The 18,087-nt window shown below is 52.4% G+C and overlaps 1 protein-coding gene across 8 annotated transcripts in view; it reads right to left on the bottom strand.

Annotated features, from left to right (window-relative positions):
- ARHGEF11 (Rho guanine nucleotide exchange factor 11) overlaps positions 1-18,087 on the bottom strand; it is an 80,905-nt gene that overhangs the window by 28,400 nt on the left and 34,418 nt on the right. For 4 of the 8 annotated variants that reach the window (XM_019662547.1, XM_019662549.1, XM_019662551.1 and 1 more), the window contains exons 2-12: positions 14,960-14,992; positions 13,836-13,850; positions 13,452-13,540; positions 12,546-12,644; positions 9,659-9,708; positions 8,827-8,884; positions 7,925-8,100; positions 7,195-7,266; positions 2,676-2,795; positions 1,142-1,184; positions 552-628 (exon numbers count right to left, since the gene is read on the bottom strand). In XM_019662547.1, the coding sequence (XP_019518092.1) occupies positions 552-628; positions 1,142-1,184; positions 2,676-2,795; positions 7,195-7,266; positions 7,925-8,100; positions 8,827-8,884; positions 9,659-9,708; positions 12,546-12,644; positions 13,452-13,540; positions 13,836-13,850; positions 14,960-14,992 (832 nt within the window). The remainder of the gene's footprint in view (positions 1-551; positions 629-1,141; positions 1,185-2,675; positions 2,796-7,194; positions 7,267-7,924; positions 8,101-8,826; positions 8,885-9,658; positions 9,709-12,545; positions 12,645-13,451; positions 13,541-13,835; positions 13,851-14,959; positions 14,993-18,087) is intronic. The other 4 variants (XM_019662554.1, XM_019662552.1, XM_019662548.1 and 1 more) reach the window with 3 other exon arrangements.

Below are 18,087 nucleotides of genomic sequence, written 5' to 3' on the forward strand. Positions count from 1 at the left end.
TCTTTATGGAAGTAAAACAGTAAAATATGGCAAAAATGCACAGTTTGGTTTTCCATCTTCAACTTGTTGTAAAATCTCCAAAACTCAAACAAATCGCTCAATTTTTTTTTTTAGAATGAAGCTAGATGGTCAGCTGTCAAATGACATAGCAATAACATAGATGCGAATGACTCCAGTACTTCCAAAAATGAACTAGTGCCATCTGTCGCAAACATGTGTCATGACTTTTCCAATAACCGAATAGATGACTTATGTCTGCTCCCTTCCACATGAAGCCTTGCTACAATGAATGCCATGGCCTCTCTCTCCACCTACTCTTTATACAACAGACTTATGAGGAAAGAGAAGCCTGATTTGATGATCTTGCCTGTAGGATGTGTTTGCAACCCCGCTGGAACCCAGAGCAGAGTGACTGAAAACCCTGGAGCCGGAACCATAGAGGAAATCCACAGATGACAGGCCAGAGGCCTTGGGACAACTGGTGAGCCAGAGGTGCCAGAGGAGGGACACTGAATGGACAGCTGCAGACAGCTGGCCCTACTGGCACTCACCTCACTGAGGGGAGGAAAGCGTTCTGTCCCCGAGTCCAAGCTGCTGTCCCCATCCTGGGAATCCAGAGACAGTCGGCCTGAGAAGAGAAGAGTTGACACAGTAAGGGGAGGACTGTGGTCCGGCAGCCTGTGCGCAGGGCGGGGTGGGGAAGCGGCCACCTTCCTTTCTTTCGCAGGCTCCTTTGCCTCTCATCTCAGGACCCCTCAAGTTGGACGCTCTACACCTAACTGTCACCTGCCTCTCTACCTGTGCCCAGGCTGTGTGACCTCCCGAGCTAAGACCGCACAGCTCCATCTCACAGCAAGCCCTGCCCCGCGCGGGCTCCCGCCCGTTTCCTCTGCAGCGGGGCTCTGGGGCTCCTGAGGGCCAGTGCTGGCAGGCCGGCTGCACGCCACCGCCTCCCTGGCACTTAGCTGCCCATTTCCAGAGTGGCTTGTGCTCCATTTCCCCGCGTGCCTCTCGTCATGCTGTTTCCCAGGGCACGTGCTACACATTTTCTCTCCCTGAATCTGCCTCGTGGAGAGGCGACAACAGGTTAAGAAACCTGGAGGAGAGACACGCCTGGAAAAAAGGGCTGTGGGGGCCTCACCTTCTGATGACTTCTGACTGCTGTCACCATACAGTAGGGCGTCCTAAAAAAGAAAGGTCCAGACGGTGGCAAAGTCTGTTAGCCTCATCCCTCCTGTTCCTTCCTCCAACCCGCCCTTCCTCAGCCTCAGCAGGCAGAACCTGCCGACGCAGTGGCCTCTTCTGCTTCATGGCCTTAAATGCCACAACCGCTAGTGCTCCATCTGCAGTCCCAGGAGGGCGGTGACCCCTAGTGAGGGCAGGCGGCTTCGCCGTCAGTAAAACTAAAAGTCTGCTTTCTTATAATCTTGACCTCAGAGCCTCTATTGCTTTAGTTGGGCTGGACACAGAAAGAACTTCTATCTTGGGGTACGAGACGCTCAGGCAGGTTCCAGAGGGAACACGTGAAAGGTGCCACCTCCAGAGGTCTCTGAATGAGCTGGCCCAGGCCGCTGAAAGCCATCGCGGAGGGGGTTGTCCTGACAGTGCCTCCCTGTTCATAAAGCCCTCTTTCTGTATCTCATTAGTCCTTCCACAACTCGGAGGCAGGCACAGCACTCTCATCTTATAAAAGAGGAAACAGACGCCCAGAGATCTGTGTAACCTGCCCAAGTTGCACAGCAGGTAAACTGAGAAGCCAGGGTTGGGGTGTCTGGGCCTCCACCTCAGAGCACACGGCACGGGCCCCGTGCTGCAGTCACACTAACTCCAACAAGAGTCCTGCCAGGCAGACCCTGAGGGCACCACGGCTCCAGGGGTCAACCTGCCCAAGAGTCAAAGCTGGTGAGCACTGGAGCTGGGACTGACCACGCGACACTGAGAAGGCCTTCCGGAAACAGACAGCTTCAGTTTGATTAACCTGTGTTTCCCAGACTTTTTGACCTGGAAGTGCTAAAAACGAAAGTGGATGATCCTCGAGTAATTTGTTGGCTCTGGCAAGCATTATTCGCGGAGATCTCAAGTTTCTGGACAGTCACTTCCTACACACCTGAAGGCCTGTGGGAGGTAGGGCAGGCACGCCCGACAGCGACGCACCTGACTGGGACAGACGAGGAAGGACCGCCCTGTCTGGGCCTTCCCAGTGTGCTGAGCTGCTGCCGTGGGCCCCTCAACCTGACTGGGCACCTTTCCCTGGGGCTGCCTCTAAACAGTGCATGTTTCTCTGAGAAAACCTGAGGGACAGGTGGCGGAAATCCACCAGGTGGCCGTGAGTGAGATCGGTGTAGGGAGCGTGGCCGCTACGAGGAGACTGCCCAGGAGGGGACTGAAGCCGACGGTGACATTTTCTAGTCATTTCTTTCCATTGCAACGGTAAGCTCTTGGACGGCAAGAACAGGCATGTCCCTTGATGGTGCCCCGAGGGTCGCACGACGCTCAGTCTCTTTGGTGCCAAATAAAGAACTGCTGACCTTTGTTTCTTTGTAAAACTCTGAACACTGACCAGCTCGGCCTCGGGGTCCTGCCAAGACTCAGGCTGCCTGCTGCCCCAGCTCTGCCCGGTGCACCCAGCCTGCCTGCACACTGCCCTTCCTAGATCTCCGCCCGCTGTCACTCACCGCTGAGCCACCAGTCTCCCGCTGCATCTTCAGCTGTAACTGAGTGACTCGCCGCCGGGCACCTTCGATCTGCTCTTCTAGCTGGCTGCCGGGGTTCCGGCTGTGCACCTCACAGATACGCTGGGGAAGGGTGCAGACAGGGACGCGGGGAGAAGGCAGAGGGGCGGTTAGTGGAGAACGGAAGACTCACCAGTTATCTCAAAACAAAGGGGAGTGAGAAGAGGTCTTTAAGGCCCTCTAGCAGGAGCACATTATTTCACCACCATGTAGGAGCAGAAAAAGGCATAAATGGTGAGGAAGAGAACACGTGAGGCAGCTGGGGAAAGAAGACACACACAAAAAGGCCGTCCTACTCTGACTATTTCAAGGCCTGGCTTAAGTCCCACAGCCTAAAGGAGGTCTTTTCCGACGACTATTCAAGGGTGACATATTTAAGTGACTGTCGAGGTCAGCACACAAAAACGTGCCAAAGAGGAAACTTTCAGACAGTGAGAACCCTCTGCGATGAGAGGAAGAGGCGGGACTAGGGTAGACGCAAGCCCGTCCCCAGCCCGTGACCAGGAGCGCTGACACTCCCAGCAGGCTTTGCAGGCAGCAAGGCCTGGCTTCGACTGCCGGCACACCTCCACCTACTGGCTGTGCAGTAGGGTGGTCCTATCGACAACATGGAGACGACAGTACCTGCCCCATGGATGGCCGTAGGATCTAATGCAGTCATGTATGTAGAGTGCCTAGTGGAGCCAGGGGCGTAATTACGTGGCTGAATATGTGGCAGCTTTACTTCACTGCAAAAGGGACCGCTCAGGACACTGGCTGCTTGCATGGCTCAATGAAGGCTCGGGGCACACATTCCCTCGGCTCGCCAGGCCTCACAGCTACCTGGCAACCTTGTTTACAAATTCCTCACTTATGCTCCATCTCCACGCCTCCTAGCCAGGTCCCCCCCTCGTCTCAGCAGACATCTGCTTCCCAGTGTTAGTCACTTCTAAACACCTGCAGCCTTCTCCCTGCCATCCCAGAAGAGCAACCCTGTCTGAATCTCTTAGAGGGAACGCGTCATGACCTCGGGCTCTCTTTTTTTTTTTTATAGCTGAGCCATCCTGCCACCTGTTGGCAGCTCAGCGGCTGCTCAGCTCGGGCTGACTCGAACCGCTGTTGCTCAGAGCTCAAACTCTTGAGTGAGCTCTTAACCAACTGAGCCACTCAGCCGGCCCTCATCGGGCTCTCTTGAGGCACTAGGTAGGCACAGACCTTCAAATGTCCCCTTTTCCAGGGCTCCTGCCCCGCCTGCGAGTGCTCAGGTGTCCAGTCTTAAAAACGAACACTTTCCATCCACTCTGACCACTCTCCCAACCATGGCCTCAGCTCCTTCCTCTCACAGCAGGTGTCAACAGGTGGAGCCCCAGACTCCACAGCCTAGCTCCTCCCTGGGTCTCAAACTGCCACTCTTCCTAAGAATGAAATGACGCAGCTTCTGGGTCCAGTGGTCTCTTCCAGGTCGCTGAAAACGCTGCCTTCTTGTGACTTCCTAACTCTACACTGTCCCGGGTGCCCTCCCACCCTCTTACAGCTGGTGACACTCAAAGCGCCAGCTGAGCGGGAGGCATACGCAGATGCAGAGATAGCACATATGGTCCTGGTCTTTAAGGAACTCGATCCAGCAGGGGAGGAGGACAAATAAGTAATTAAAATAGAGACACGGCAGCAACGTTAGGAGTTGGTGCCGTGTGCTGCAGAATTCCACCTTCAGCTTTCTTCTCTCCTCGGTACTGGGGCCCTGGGTGACGTCACCTAGTTCCCCTTTCCAGCTGCCACTTCTGTGTGGGGACACCCAGTGTCTGCTTCAGCCAGCCTTCCCTCCTGAGGCTCAGCCCTGTTACTGCCGTACGCTCGCCGATGCTCTTACTTGGTCCCACCAAGCTGACTGTCATTTCTCCCCCAAACCCTGGTCCTCGCATCTCCTCCATCACTGGCATCACCATCTGTGCACGCACCCGAATGTGGGCCGTCTCTTATCCCCCTCCAATCAGTAAGTTCTATGATGCGACCTCTGAGAGGTCTCCCACTGCCATCCCCGACTTTGTCTCTACTCTGCGTTCTTCTTAAATCTGTCGTCACGTACATATCCAACAGTCTCCTCGACGGCTCCCTTATGTGTCAATCCACTGAATACACTTTTCTAGAGAACGCTCATTTGTAAGATATGTTCACTCCCCTGGTTCAACAATCCTCTGATCAATTCCCACTGTCTTCAGAATGAACTCCAAGCCCGTCAAGGCCCAAGCACTTTCCAGAGTGATCAGACTGCACCCAGCTCAAGCGTCACCTCACGAAGCCTCTCTGATCGTTGCATAATTAATTACTCCTTCTTCTGGGCTACCATGGCTTTTAATAATATTTTAAAATCACCATTGACACATAATTCACGAACATGAACATCGCCATTTTGAAGTGTACACTCAGTGGTTTTCAGTATATTCACAGAGGTGCTTCTTCTGGCCAGCGTGTTTTCAGGGTCCTTGTACCTCCTAGCAGGTGTCAGTGCTCATGGCCGATCACATACCGTCGTGTGGACGGACCCCACCTGGTTCATCATTCGTCAGATGTCACACACCTGGGCTGTCTGCACTTTCTGGCTGTTATGAGTACTGCTATTACGGCTTTTGTTTGAACACGTTTTCTATTCCCTTGGGCATATACCTGGAGCAGAATTGCTCGTCACATCTGGCTGTTTCTTTGCAAACTGCTTTCTTGCACCATTTACATTGTCACTTTCATCGGTGGGAACAGACAAGGAATGTGAACACACAGACAAAATAGAAGCAAAAATCCTGATTTCTCCACAGCTCCCCACTAACTGCTATTTGGCCCCGACCATCCTTGCAGTGAGGCAGGGTCCCATGGGGTATGTGTGCCTCTCCCTGTGACTACAGTGCTGAGGTCTCTTCATGTGCTCGTTGGCCCCTGGTTTGCCGTCCTTACTGAGCTGTCTATTCAAATTCTTTGGCCAGCTTTTCAAAAGGGTTATGTCTTTTTATTGCTGGGTTTTCAGAGTCCTTTATACAATATATTCCGGTACCAGAACCTTATCAGACGTACAAGTTGCAAATATTTCCTCCCATTGTGTGGGCTGTTTTTCTTTTTCTTTTTTTACTTTCTTGATAGAATCCTTTGATGCATAACAGTTTTTAATTTTGATGAAGTCCAATTTATCTTGTTTTTTTTGTCGTTTGTGCTTTTGATGTCATATCTAAGAAACCACTGCCTAATATGAGGTCATAAAGATTTATACCCACGTTTTCTTCTAAGAGTTTTATAGTTTTAAAAGTTTTAGCTGTTACATGTAAGTCTTTTGAGTTAAATTTTGTTTACTGTGTGAGGTAAGGGTCTGCATTCATTCTCTGCAGGTAGATATTCACTTGTCCCAGCACCATTTGTTGAAAAGACTGTTCTAGAACTCCTCCACTGAACTGCCGTTGACACCTTTGTCAAAAATCAACTGACCGCCGATGTGTGGGTTAATGTCTGAATTCTGTCCTATTGATCAACAGGTCTACCCTTACATCAGTACCACAGTGTCTTGATTATTCTATGACACCTGACAATATGTAAGTATCGTCACTCACTACAGTGTAGTGTAACTCCCCTCCGTTCATCCTGACACCCTAACGCATTACAAAGTCCTTCCAGGAAAGGTTCAGCTCCTATTTATCTTGTAACCATTCCCTGGCCCCCTCCCGCAGCACTGAAACACAGCAGCTCACAGCGAGCTTCCTGCCTGCACCTTTGTCCCCTCCCCATCTCTTCTGCATAGGAAGGCAGGCCCAGTTGGAAACAGGCCTCGCTGTGACACTTCCCCACACTTCATTATTAATTAGTTGTTCCCTGCTTGCAAGCTCTTTGGTTCCTGCCACCCTCTCTCCTACTGTAACATGAATTTTCCTCATTAGATTTTAAACATGTTGACAACAAGAAGTGTCTCATCTTTTTTGCCTCTGTACACCACAAGAACTAAAATGCTTTCCATCCAGAAATTTGCTGAGCTGAATGGAGGAGTGTGGGGCTGGCTGAGGCCACAGCGAGCCATCACTGGACTCTGGTGGTTCCACTGCAGCCACAGCCACCTTACTGTCCCCCACGCACACCTTCCCCAGGCCCCAGAGTCCCCTGCACCCCCACCTCCCTCCCTCAGACCGCCAAGATCAATTCCAATGGCCCTGGTTCTCCTCAGCTCTCCTGTCCCCTCACTTCATTTGGCCTGTCTCATCGCTGGTGTGTGTTTTGTGGATGTAGTTAGTGACGATTTTGATCTGTCATCTAAGAGCTCTGTCACCCTCTTCACTCTATCGGTCACATTCCACTGGAACAGATTCCCCCGGCCTGTGACAATTCCCTAGTGGTCCTGGGTTTTACTCTGTAAGGTTTTACAGTAGTAGAAAGTGGCCTGTAAATCCAGGTGTACACACTGGCAGATGGCTCCGATTGCCTGTGGCCAGTCCGCCCGCAGCAGTGGCCTTACCTGTAACTCCCGTTCCTCCTGCCTCAGCATATTCCTGAGGATCTGGGTGGCGTGTTTTTGAAATTCGGGATCCTGAGAATGGAAAATGGGACAGCAGTGAGAGTTGGGGACCAGCTCGATCGCTCTATTCTCTTCTTCCTGCTGATTCCTGGGCAAGGGAAGCGGTGCGAGCGGCTGGGCATGCGTGTTTGCAGAGCACCCGGAAGCTCGCTGGAGTTCAGTGAACACAAGTCTGCCTTTGCTCTCACTCCGGAGCTTCCTCGAAACCTTGCTGCTGCTCCCTGAGGTCCCCCAGGACTGGCCAGGGGAACCTGTCTGCTACTCCTCACACGGGCTTTCCCTGGTCCCGGGAGGGGGGGGGGACCCGCAGCGTTCTCTCCCTGCTAGATTTCGTCCTTTCCTGACTCTCTCCCTACCGATGGGCTCCACACTTCCATCCTCCAAGCAGCCTTTTCCTCCGGGAAGTCCTCCCATGCCCGGCCTGCTCCGTGCCCTCGTGGCAATGACTGGACAGTGTTAACAGACGCCTCTGGCCAGGCCTGCACGTGTGCACTCTGCCCACGGGAGGAGCTCTCAGAGGGCTTCCCTCGTCTCCACGCGTTTAGAAACATGTGCCGTGACATGAGGGCAGGCACCTCTGGCCTGTCTCAGCTCAGCTGCATCTCATTTGGGAGCACCCACTCTCCTCCCAGTGGGGCAACAGGGTGAGGACAGGGAGTAGGGCCATTACCTGCAGAGGCCTGGGTCCTGTGATGCGCTGTGGAGGTGGCAGAGGGGGAGGCGGTGGCGGGGGCATCACAGGGATGGCTCGGGGAGCTCCCGCCGGGGATGGGTCCTGCTGGAGCCCAGAGACACCAACGGATGAGGGTGCAGAGCCCAGGAGCGTCAGTGCAACATAGGCGCCGGCTGCAGGACAGACAAAGGAGGCGTGCTCCGTGGTGGTGTTGTGACAGCAGACAATCAGGCTAAAAGAGGGGTTCCTTTCTTTCTCTGCTCATGAGCTTCCCATTCTGTAGATGATGTTCTCCTCACTTGTCACATCCCCCTACTCTTGAACCCTGCTCACCTACCCTACATCAGCACAAGTCCCCTTCCCTCCGTTCTGCGTGCAGAGGCCGCAGCTCAAATCCACCTATGAACACCCGGCCACTCCGGAGGGGCTGCCCCTAGTGCCCTGTCTGTTCTTTGCCTAAGTAGCCAGCGTGAAGCCCTAGTGCACGGCCTGCCCAGCACATGGCAGGTCCTTCTGTGCCAGCCTTCCACCTCCCCAAACGCCCGCCCCGGCAAGCTCAGTGGCCACGTCTTCCCAGATGCACACAGAACTGTTTTGCTTTTTTCCTCCAAACAGGAAGAAATGAGAAAGAATGTCTGTGAACAGTAGCTGAGTGGGACATGGTCTCGGTAGGCTGTGGTCTGACCGGGTGTGCAAAGATGGGGGTAAAACAAAGATGCTGAGGAGAGACTAGCCGTGTCTCCACCTGAAATGCTACTAGGATTGTGGCAGTCGAGGTGGGCGGTTCCTCTCAAGGTTAAAGACGTGACTGCAGCTGCCGCCCACTCTGGAAGGAAGCCTCCGGGCCAACAGCCCCCCAACTGCTCCCCACTTCATTAGTGGCCAGCTCTCCAACTCACATTTGATGAGCTTCACCACCTCCAGGTGTGAGCTGTTGGTCACCATGGTGCCGTTCACCTGGTGGGGACAAATGACACTGAGGAATGGTGACCAAAACCTAGGGCTCCTTGTACAAGGTCGAACGCTCCTCGTTTAGGAAGCCAGCTCCAGGGTCCTCTAGCCACCTCTGGTCACTGTTTCCTCAAACCACACGAACTAGTTCCTGTTCACACCCCCGTGCTGTCTTCCCAGCCAGTCTGTAAGTACGGGGATGACACCCGTGTCTTCACTTTGCTCATTCATTCATTCATTCATTCATTCTTGTTCCCAGCTAATCTGTAAGTGCAGGGACGAGATCCGCAGCTTTACTCACTTGCTCATTCATTCATTCACTTATTTTTGTATATACTTGTTCAACCATTCGCCCTGTACACATGTCAACGGAGCCAGCATGCTTCCTCCTTCAGGGTTTCCTAAACGGTTCTAGGACTGCACTGCAGAAGAAAATGCTGAGTTGACAGCGCAGATGATAGTAGTCAGAACTGGCAAGGACCTGAAGCCAGCATTGTGTGGAGGACAGAACACCAGCCCGGGAAGCCAAAGGCACTGGGTCCTTCGGCGTCTCAGCATCACCCTCTTAATCTTGTTATTGTTATTTGTGAAACAGGAGTAATACAACCTGTCTAGAAGCTCGGTTGCTTTAGAGTCAAGAAGGGCCTAGAACATGGAACCCAGCTATCTGCACTACAAGGTCCCTGCTGTCACCTTGTACCACCATGCTCACTCTCGTGGTAGTACCCTAACTCAGTGGCTGCCTGACAGCTGGTGTCAAGGGCGCAGGGGGTCACTCACTTTGATGATCCGGTCGCCCTCTTTCACACCGGCTTTCATGGCTGCGCCTCCTGTAAGAAGGAGGCCTGGTCAGCAGAGCCCAATCACCTTGCCCAGGGGTCACTAAATGTATACCAAAGTCCCTGTCACATCACTTCCCTCCAAAACGTCTTTTCACGTCCCTGTGTTAAGTACCTCAAAGGGCTGGGTGCACATCCCACTCTGCTCCAGTGACAGAGCACTTTTAAGTCAAGTGGGCTGCACTGGGTCACACCTCTTGCTCTTTCCCCGCCTGGCCTGACACCAGACTCCTGGCGGCCAGGCCCGGCAGGAGAGAGTCTGGGCCAGGCTCTGGGAGGGCAGGTGTGCTTTACCTGCACGTGTCTGCATGTGTTCCAAGGTCAAATAAGAGAGACTTCCTACCATGCAGTGGGAAGAGTTTACTGTATTAAATATACTTGCTAATGTAAATAATTACTGAGAGGGCTACAGAGCAAAGGATTAAAACAAGAGTGTTCAAACTGGCTCGTAAGCCCTGAGAGGTTCCTAAAGATATTTTGGAGGCTCATTACACTGAAGACGATTTTCATAACGGGTTTATTTTATATTCAAAAGCTGCTTCAACTATTTACAATTTCTGCCTTTCTCGTGGGCAGAATTAAGAGCTGCTGACTGTGACGGGCTGAGGAGCTCAGAGCGTGCTCTCAGCTTTTCGGTTAGCGCCTGACTGGAGGCTGCAGTGGATCTGAGCACATGTGGTTTTCAACGACCTGGAGTCCTGATTCAATTTGCCCAGGAAGCATAAGAAACACTAACACTGAGACAAGGTAATGAGAGCATAGAAATGACGCTTTTTGTAAATTTGCCCCAAGATAATCATTAAATCGGTAAGTTGCATTCATCTGATCAAAACAAAACTCCCCCAAAGCACCTCTAGATGTTTCTAGTCTTAAGAGAAATTACAGTGACGACTGCACTGCAGCTTGGCTTCTCAATACTGGGACTCGAGACGACCCTCATGTAAAGTGTGCTGTTTGTGGAAGAGTCCTGCCTATAGCTGGAAATGCTCTTATGCCGTCATCTATTGGGTTGTCGGGAAAGTCATGAGGCATTTTTCTGTTTTTCAATGCAAAAATGTGTCACGACTTTTCCAACGACCCAATAGAAACCAAGCATGGAAAGGAAAGTCATTTTGCCTGAATGTGTGAGACACATGATTTGACTTCTAATAACTTAGTGATTAAAAAAAATTGAACTCTTCAGAGTTAAGGAATTAAGAGAGCAGTTCCCAGACTTCAGGAAATACGAGACTCACGGGGGGGGGGGGGGGGTTATTACAGAATCCTTGGCCCCTTGCCAGAAAGTGATTCGGTACCTCTGGGGCTGGGAACCAGGACTGAGGGCTCAACCATCCAAGCACCTAGCCATTCTGATGCAGGCAGAGCACAGACTACACTTTGACAAACAGTGAACTAGGGGAATGTAGTATCTAGAAAAGGTGACAACTACTGGTTACTCTGACAATTTCAATGCCATTCCAAATGGAGTCTCTTCCTCCCGCCTCCCCAATACGCACACATCCACATATTTTCCAAAGCTCGTATCGTGCTGCAAGCCTTCCTTTTGTTCTTTCTCCCTGGGTCTGACTCTGCTCAGGCCTAAAAGGAGGAAAAGCTGACAGAATGCTGATTCACACGCCCTGGAGGGGCCCCCAAACCTTCTGTATCAAACAGCCCACAGAGACTAAATATAAGTTATAGCAGTCCCACTAGCTCTGTTTCACCTGGTCCAGGAACCTTGAGAGAATCAGGGAAGCAAAGACTAAAAGCATCTTCTCAGAGCTCTACCCTAGAATATGAAAATGAATTTCCCACTGATAAAAGGTAACTCCCAAACAAAAGAAGCTCCAATTGTTTAGATCCTTGCGTGACCCATATACCTCATTTTGGTCATAAATTTGACATTCTTTTTTTCACCTTTCCTATAAACAAATACCAAATCTTTCCAAAATTACTTAATATATGTTCCTTCCCATTCTGCACTGTACTTAGAGTAAGCGCTCGCCTGCTCCCACCCCTTTCCTTGTATCTTCTTCAAGCCAAGCCCATGATGCTCCGCATCACCAAGCCCAATCCCATGCGTGGCACTTGCTTTGGACTCTCCCCCACTCCCACGTCCTTCCTGTCTCCCTCCAGCCTGGCTCCCTCACAGCAGCGATTCTGCCACCCGGCATGATGTGCTCTGATGTTGAAAGCTCGCATACCTAACCCCCTACTCTTTAGTCCCTTCCCACCGAATCCCCATCCTGCCAAAGTGTTTTCATTTCCATCTTTCAAACTACTGAAATCCTCTTTCTTTGAAGAGGGCATCCCAAACTGGTAAGAAAATAATGACTATGCCTCAAACCACCAGCTACCCGAACACCATCTCACGCCCCGCATGTCCGACACACACGGTTCCGCTCACGGGAACTTAGCATTTCGTGCTCACTGCCCGTGCAGCTGCACTTGGACAGTGGCCCGTCCGCTGCACACAGCTGCGGAAATGGCGGCCCGTGCAGAGTGCTGATGTGGGGTGAGCAGGACGGGTGCAGGCCTGCGGTTCCTCCGGGGCCCTGGTCCGGTGTGAGGAGCTCCCTGTGGCAACCGGGCACGTGCCTGACAACTGTGGGCTCTTCTGTTTTCACACTTCCCAACAGGGGAAGCGAGCCTGCACTGCCAGCCCTGGGAATCCTGCTTAGAGGCCTAGTCAGCACTGCGGAGACTTCCCTAGAAGCCCCAGGGGTCCCGTTCCAGAGGGACTCACTCATGCCCCCAGGACTTCCCAGGCCCCCACGAGAAGGCACTGTTACACACAGGGCGGCTGCGTGACAAGTGCCCATCGCGGGCGTGAGGGCTGTGACACTCACCTGGCCGCACAGACTGCACCAGGACGACGCGGTCCCCGCTGACCGTGAAGCCGAAGCCATGCTGGTCCCTCTGGACGATGACACAGCGTTGGACGAGACCTGGCGGAGGTGCGGCCAGAAGGTTAGTGCGCAGCAGGAAGGCCAGCCCGGGAAGCCCCACATGCTCCTCCCTGCAGACCACCAGACCCCGCCCCCAACGGGTGCTGTCCAAACGCTACGGCGACAACGCGCCTCCCTCAGCGACAATGTCCCATGCAACAAAGCATCCTCTCTGTACACGGCGGTCTCTCTGAGCTTGTCTGGGACAGACTGGCCAAAGAAGGGGCAGGGCCGATGCCAGGCTGATGACTAATGTTACAGAGAAGCGGCCAGGACCGAAGCCCAAGTCCTCTGCCAAACTACGGCCAATGAATGAGCAGGTGGGTCCCCAGGGCTCGCTGACTCTGCAGAGCTGGACAACTCACGCAGGGTGACTCAGGGCTGGCACACGTGTGCCCCTTGTCACATGTGCTCCCATATACAGTGAATGAAAGAAAGCGAGGCTGTAACCCGCCATGCTTCTGCCCTCGTGGGTGTGTGCAGGCATGTGTGAGCGCTTCCTGTGACGGGTAAAGCGTGAGTTCTAGGGTTAAACCCCACTGGTTCAGGTCCCGATTCTGTCCCCTACAAGCGTGTGCACTCAGGCAAGTTTCTAAACCTTTCTGTGCCTCAGTTTCCTCATGTGTAAAACAGAGATAATGAAGCCCACGTTCTACAGCTGATTTTATATGAAACACATGAGAATGCCTAGCACACATCATGAGCTCGATACACAGGCTAAACTGTTTTACATCTGGGCACACGGGTCTGTCTGTATGAGTGCACGGCTGTGTGTCTGTCTATGTGCGCATGCCCCAAGGATGTTACCTGCTGTCTCAGACGCATCAGAGGGCTGGCGGTGGTGGGAAGGGGAGTTGCGTTCGGGTGTTGAATCGCCCAGAGACAGGCTACTTAACCTGAGGAGTAAGAAGAGCCCATCGGTCAGGTGGGAAGGGACAGGATGCCCCGTCAGAAGGGGCCCGAGTCTTGGGTACCAAGAGACTGACCCTCTCACCCTGTAACCCACTCTGTCTGGTGGGCAACTATACCACTGGCAACACCACCTATTTGGAATCCTACGCTGGCAGGGCAACATGGTCTCTTTAATACCCAGCAAGGCATGAAGGGCACCGGCCCTTCCTGGAGTCAGGAGACAGAGAGACAATAGCGAGGACGAGATATGCACAAATACACACGCTTGTCGGGTCTTACCAGGCTGCAATGGGGCTGATGGAACAGAGCGAAGCAGCAGACAGAATGAGTGCGAGAAAAAGACAGGAAAAAACAAACAGCTAGTTAGCTTTTGGCAATGACCCACAAAGGAAGGGGGGACTGGAAGGCCAGGGACACACAGAAGCCGCACAAACACAGCAGACGACCCCGACTTTAGCTTCATCTCGCCGTCCTTCCCTCAAGCAGCGTGTCGAGGAGGCTAACTGGGCGTCTGGTGCTACCCTGTTGGGCAACCGGCAACTGTGCACTTTTCTAGGAGGAGGGATACAGCCATGACCCGAGCCTTTGAAAATTCCATTGATCATGCGGGACCACGGGGAACAGGAAGCTAATCTGTTTCGCGGGGTACGCCCACTCCACATTCGGCCCGAGGCACTTGGCTTAGATAGACTACCCCACAAGAAGGTCCACGGCTTGGCCTGCTCTCTAACAGAACCCTGCAGGATGGGGGACGCTCGAGCCACCGCGGAGCCTCTGCAGACAAGTGTTTCAACTGCCAGCCCCCCGTCTAAAGTGCTGCCACTCAGAAGGGGGTGTCCCAGTCGCACCCCCAGTGAACGCCGATGGAGAAGGCTGTCATGGAAGCAGTGTCTGCAGGGGCACACGCTGGGCGAGGGGAAATGTTCACGCCGGGTGGGCGGTCACACACATGGCAGTGCGCCCATGTGACGACCCGCGCTCGCCCTAGAGAAGAACAAGGGGCTCTTTCTACATCAGGTATCGTCTCGGAGACGTGCTGCCGAGTGAAAAAGGCCAGGTGCAGATTGAGGTGTACCGGAAAAAGTGGGTGGAAAAGAGGAGATGGGAGTTGGTTGTTTGTGTAGTTCATGTATTTGTTACATCTGCATCAACATCTCCGATCGCTCGGAAAGCGCACGGAACAAACACACAGCGTTGGCTGTCTCTGAGGAAGGAAACCGAGTGCCTGGGGCACACGGGTGGACTTGGGAACTTTTTGTTCTATTTCCATCTGTGCCTTTTAAATTCTAAGTCATGTGAAGGTGCTCTCTCTCTCCCAATAATAAATACAAAAAACCCCAACAACACCCTTTAAATTTAAAAGCGGGGGTCTTCTCCCCCCCTCACCCTGGCCCCCCTCTTACCTGGACAGGTGAGACTGCTTTTTACTGGCTGATCTTTGGACCAGAGAGAGAAGGACATCAAGGAAGAGAGCGTGGGGCCCAGGAGAGAGCGAGGCAGAAAAGGAGGAAGAAAGAGAAAGAAAAAAACAAAACAAGACATAAACTACACAAGACACTGGAGACAGGTGATTCAAGAGAAAAACCATTCGAGCTGTCACAGGCCCGGCGGTGGAAACTGACCACAGGGCAGTAGGAGTGAGCTTACTAAAGCGCCGATCTACCTGTGCCACTTTGCTGCTAAACCCTTTTTGAGCTTTCCTCCTGTGCTCAGAGGCCGCCCTGTCTTCAAGCTAGGCCACCAACCACGGCACCGAGCGGGCTGCCTGGCCAGTGCGTGCCCGACGCCTGCCACGGCGCCCAGGGCCTGTCCTCCTGCAGCACCGACACCCAGCGGAAATGCTTGTTGGCGCGTCTGCAGGCTTATCCAGGTGAGGCGCAGGGTCCACGAAGGCAGGGCGGTGCTGGCCAGTGTCCCCAGGGGCTGACACACTGAGGGCTCCGCCCTAGTCCTCGTCCCTGCTCCCAGGAGCCCCTCTCACTCTACCCCCATCACGGCACCGTAAGTCAGACAGGAAGATAAACTTCCGGGAGCTACAACTCTGGCTTTCTTCAGGGTACCCTATCCACCACCCCTTGACCACCCCCAGATCCTAAGGCAAAGAGTCGGCTCAGTTCATTAATAGTAAATGTTCCAGAATCTAGGATGGTCACTAAGCGTACTGTGCAGGTCCTGTCGCGGTGCACTAAATGAAGTCCCCATGCCACACACCTAAACTCAGGTAGTGCGACACGTTGGTCACACCTCGACAAAAATGGAAAAAGAGCGTTCTCGAGTCCAGACCTGTGCTACCTAATACAACTGCCACTACCCACATGTAGCTATTAAAATTTAAATTAAAAACAAATTTTAAATTCAGCATCTCAGTTGTACTAGGCACACGTGCAGTGCCGAGTGAACCATTCCAATCACTGCATGTCTCCTGGACAGTGCTCCCCGAGGCCCTGTGCCAGGCACCAGGGAACACAAACACGAAGGAGACGGTCACCTGCAGGAAACGGGTGAGGGAAACAGCCGGGACATTAGTACAAACACGGGTGGCAACGGCCCCGCCCTGCCCATCAGAGGGGTTCTCAGAAAGGGCCTCTCAAGGCCCTTTATTCCAGCTGTGCATCTGCTGTCTTCGGTCAGATCCACGACAGTCCACCCCTCAAACCGCATTCATTCATATCACTTCATCCAGCGACACTGGACCTCATGTGGGATCCGAACAGGGGCCCTGCTGCTCAGAGCTGGCATCCCAAGCCAACTCCTAACCAACGCGCCACTCGGCCGGCCCCTCCTATGTGCTTTTAAAGTGTCACCATCTGTCTGAGTGCATCCCTGCTGTGTGCTACACACACGCCCCAGGCTCACCCTGTCCTTCCCCACGCCAGACCTTGAACCAGAGAGCACTAAGGAGCCCTGTTCCTCTTGGTAGGAAACATATTTAGAAACAAGGTCTGGGGCCGGTGCTTGTTCCTGCTGAGCTGTCAGGGCTTCTAGGGGCCAGAGCAGGAAACATTTGTTAAGAAATGGTGAGTTCACACTGCAATCTCCAGTCCAACTCCAACACTGCAGGCTTCTCCCTCGTCTTCCCCGATTCTGTATTTTATCTTCCTTTTCTCATAGTGAGAGCCCTGTGCCCAAATTGCGGTATTTTTACTCATTTGCTCTACTCTGAAATACATACAGGAGAGTTTCTGGAGCCACTGCACCAATAACACGGGCACCAACACACTTACTAAACAAAGTTCAAGGTTTCCTTGTAATTCTTTTTGCAAGGAAAAACTCTTAAGACTGTATCCCACTAAAGGTGTAGTTGGTAGCGTGTGTGAAAATCCCTTTGAATTATTTGTTATCTATTGGAAATGCATTTAGTTTTCTTTTTGTATTGTACTTAAGTAGGGTTTGCTTTTTTCAGGCCTATTTATTTTGTTAAGCATTGACATAGCTGAAAACTTAAACTGAAAATTTAAAAGTATAATCAGAAGTGTCCCTATCCTCGTCCCACTCTCCCCAAGTGACCACTTTCACTTGTTCTTAGTTTCCTTTCTGTGTTTCTCCCTGTAAAACTAACCAAAAATTCTTATTTCCCTTTCTTGCTTACCCTGCACCTTTTCACTTTGTTAATATATCAAATGAGAAAGCAAAGGCACTCCGTATCAGTTCGTGGCAGTCTTCCATTTCCTCGTCATTTTCTTTATGGTGTGGCCCACACGCTGTCTGGCACGAGCGTTCCTACCTCCTATACTAGCCCCTGTCATCTGGAGTGTGGGTCCTCCTCTCTGCTGGAAGACGAAGGTCACACATGTCCTCATGTGCTCTCAAGCAGCAGCAGGCACTCTGTAAACACGTCCAAACACCCCCCTCATCCTAGCCTAGAGGGTACATGACACAGCAAGGACATGTGTGTGACCTTGGTCTACGGTGGGGTGGGGTAGGGTGTGTGTGTGTGCACACACACCCTACCCCACCCCACCCCACCGTACAACACCGTAACAACACATTAGAAAAAATGTGTTGTTAATTTTAAAAGCAGGCAATTTCACATTAAAAAATACAGGTTTCTGGTTTCTCTTGAAAAGGCAGAAGTTCTGGCACCACTGGGCTTACAGTCTCACGTGGTGACAATTGCTGAATCTGGGTGGTACCAGCCCCCTCGATGGGGGGCTCCTGGTCTCTCCGCCCTTACCGCCCCCATCTGTCCCACCAAGCGTGTAAATGAGGAAAAGGCCTAGAAAACCCCTGTCCTGGGAATGCTGACGTTCTTCCTATCTACCAGGCCCTGTGCAAACAGCTGACCTAGGTCATGTCACTTAATCCCCGTAACGCCGGCAGTCCACTCATTTTCAGATGAGTGAGTGGAGAAGTGGAGTGAAGTGAAGATGTGCATAAAGGCGGTCTGGCTTCAAGGTCTACGCTCCTAAACAAAGTTACACGCGCTGTGGCCATATGTACGTCTCCTGGTCTTTAGTAGACCTCCCCTCCTATTTTCTTTTTTATATACATATATACACACACGCACATACTATATGTATATGCACGTGTA

The sequence above is a fragment of the Hipposideros armiger genome, unplaced genomic scaffold (genome assembly GCF_001890085.2).
Source record: "Hipposideros armiger isolate ML-2016 unplaced genomic scaffold, ASM189008v1 scaffold_378, whole genome shotgun sequence".
Taxonomy (NCBI): domain Eukaryota; kingdom Metazoa; phylum Chordata; class Mammalia; order Chiroptera; family Hipposideridae; genus Hipposideros; species Hipposideros armiger.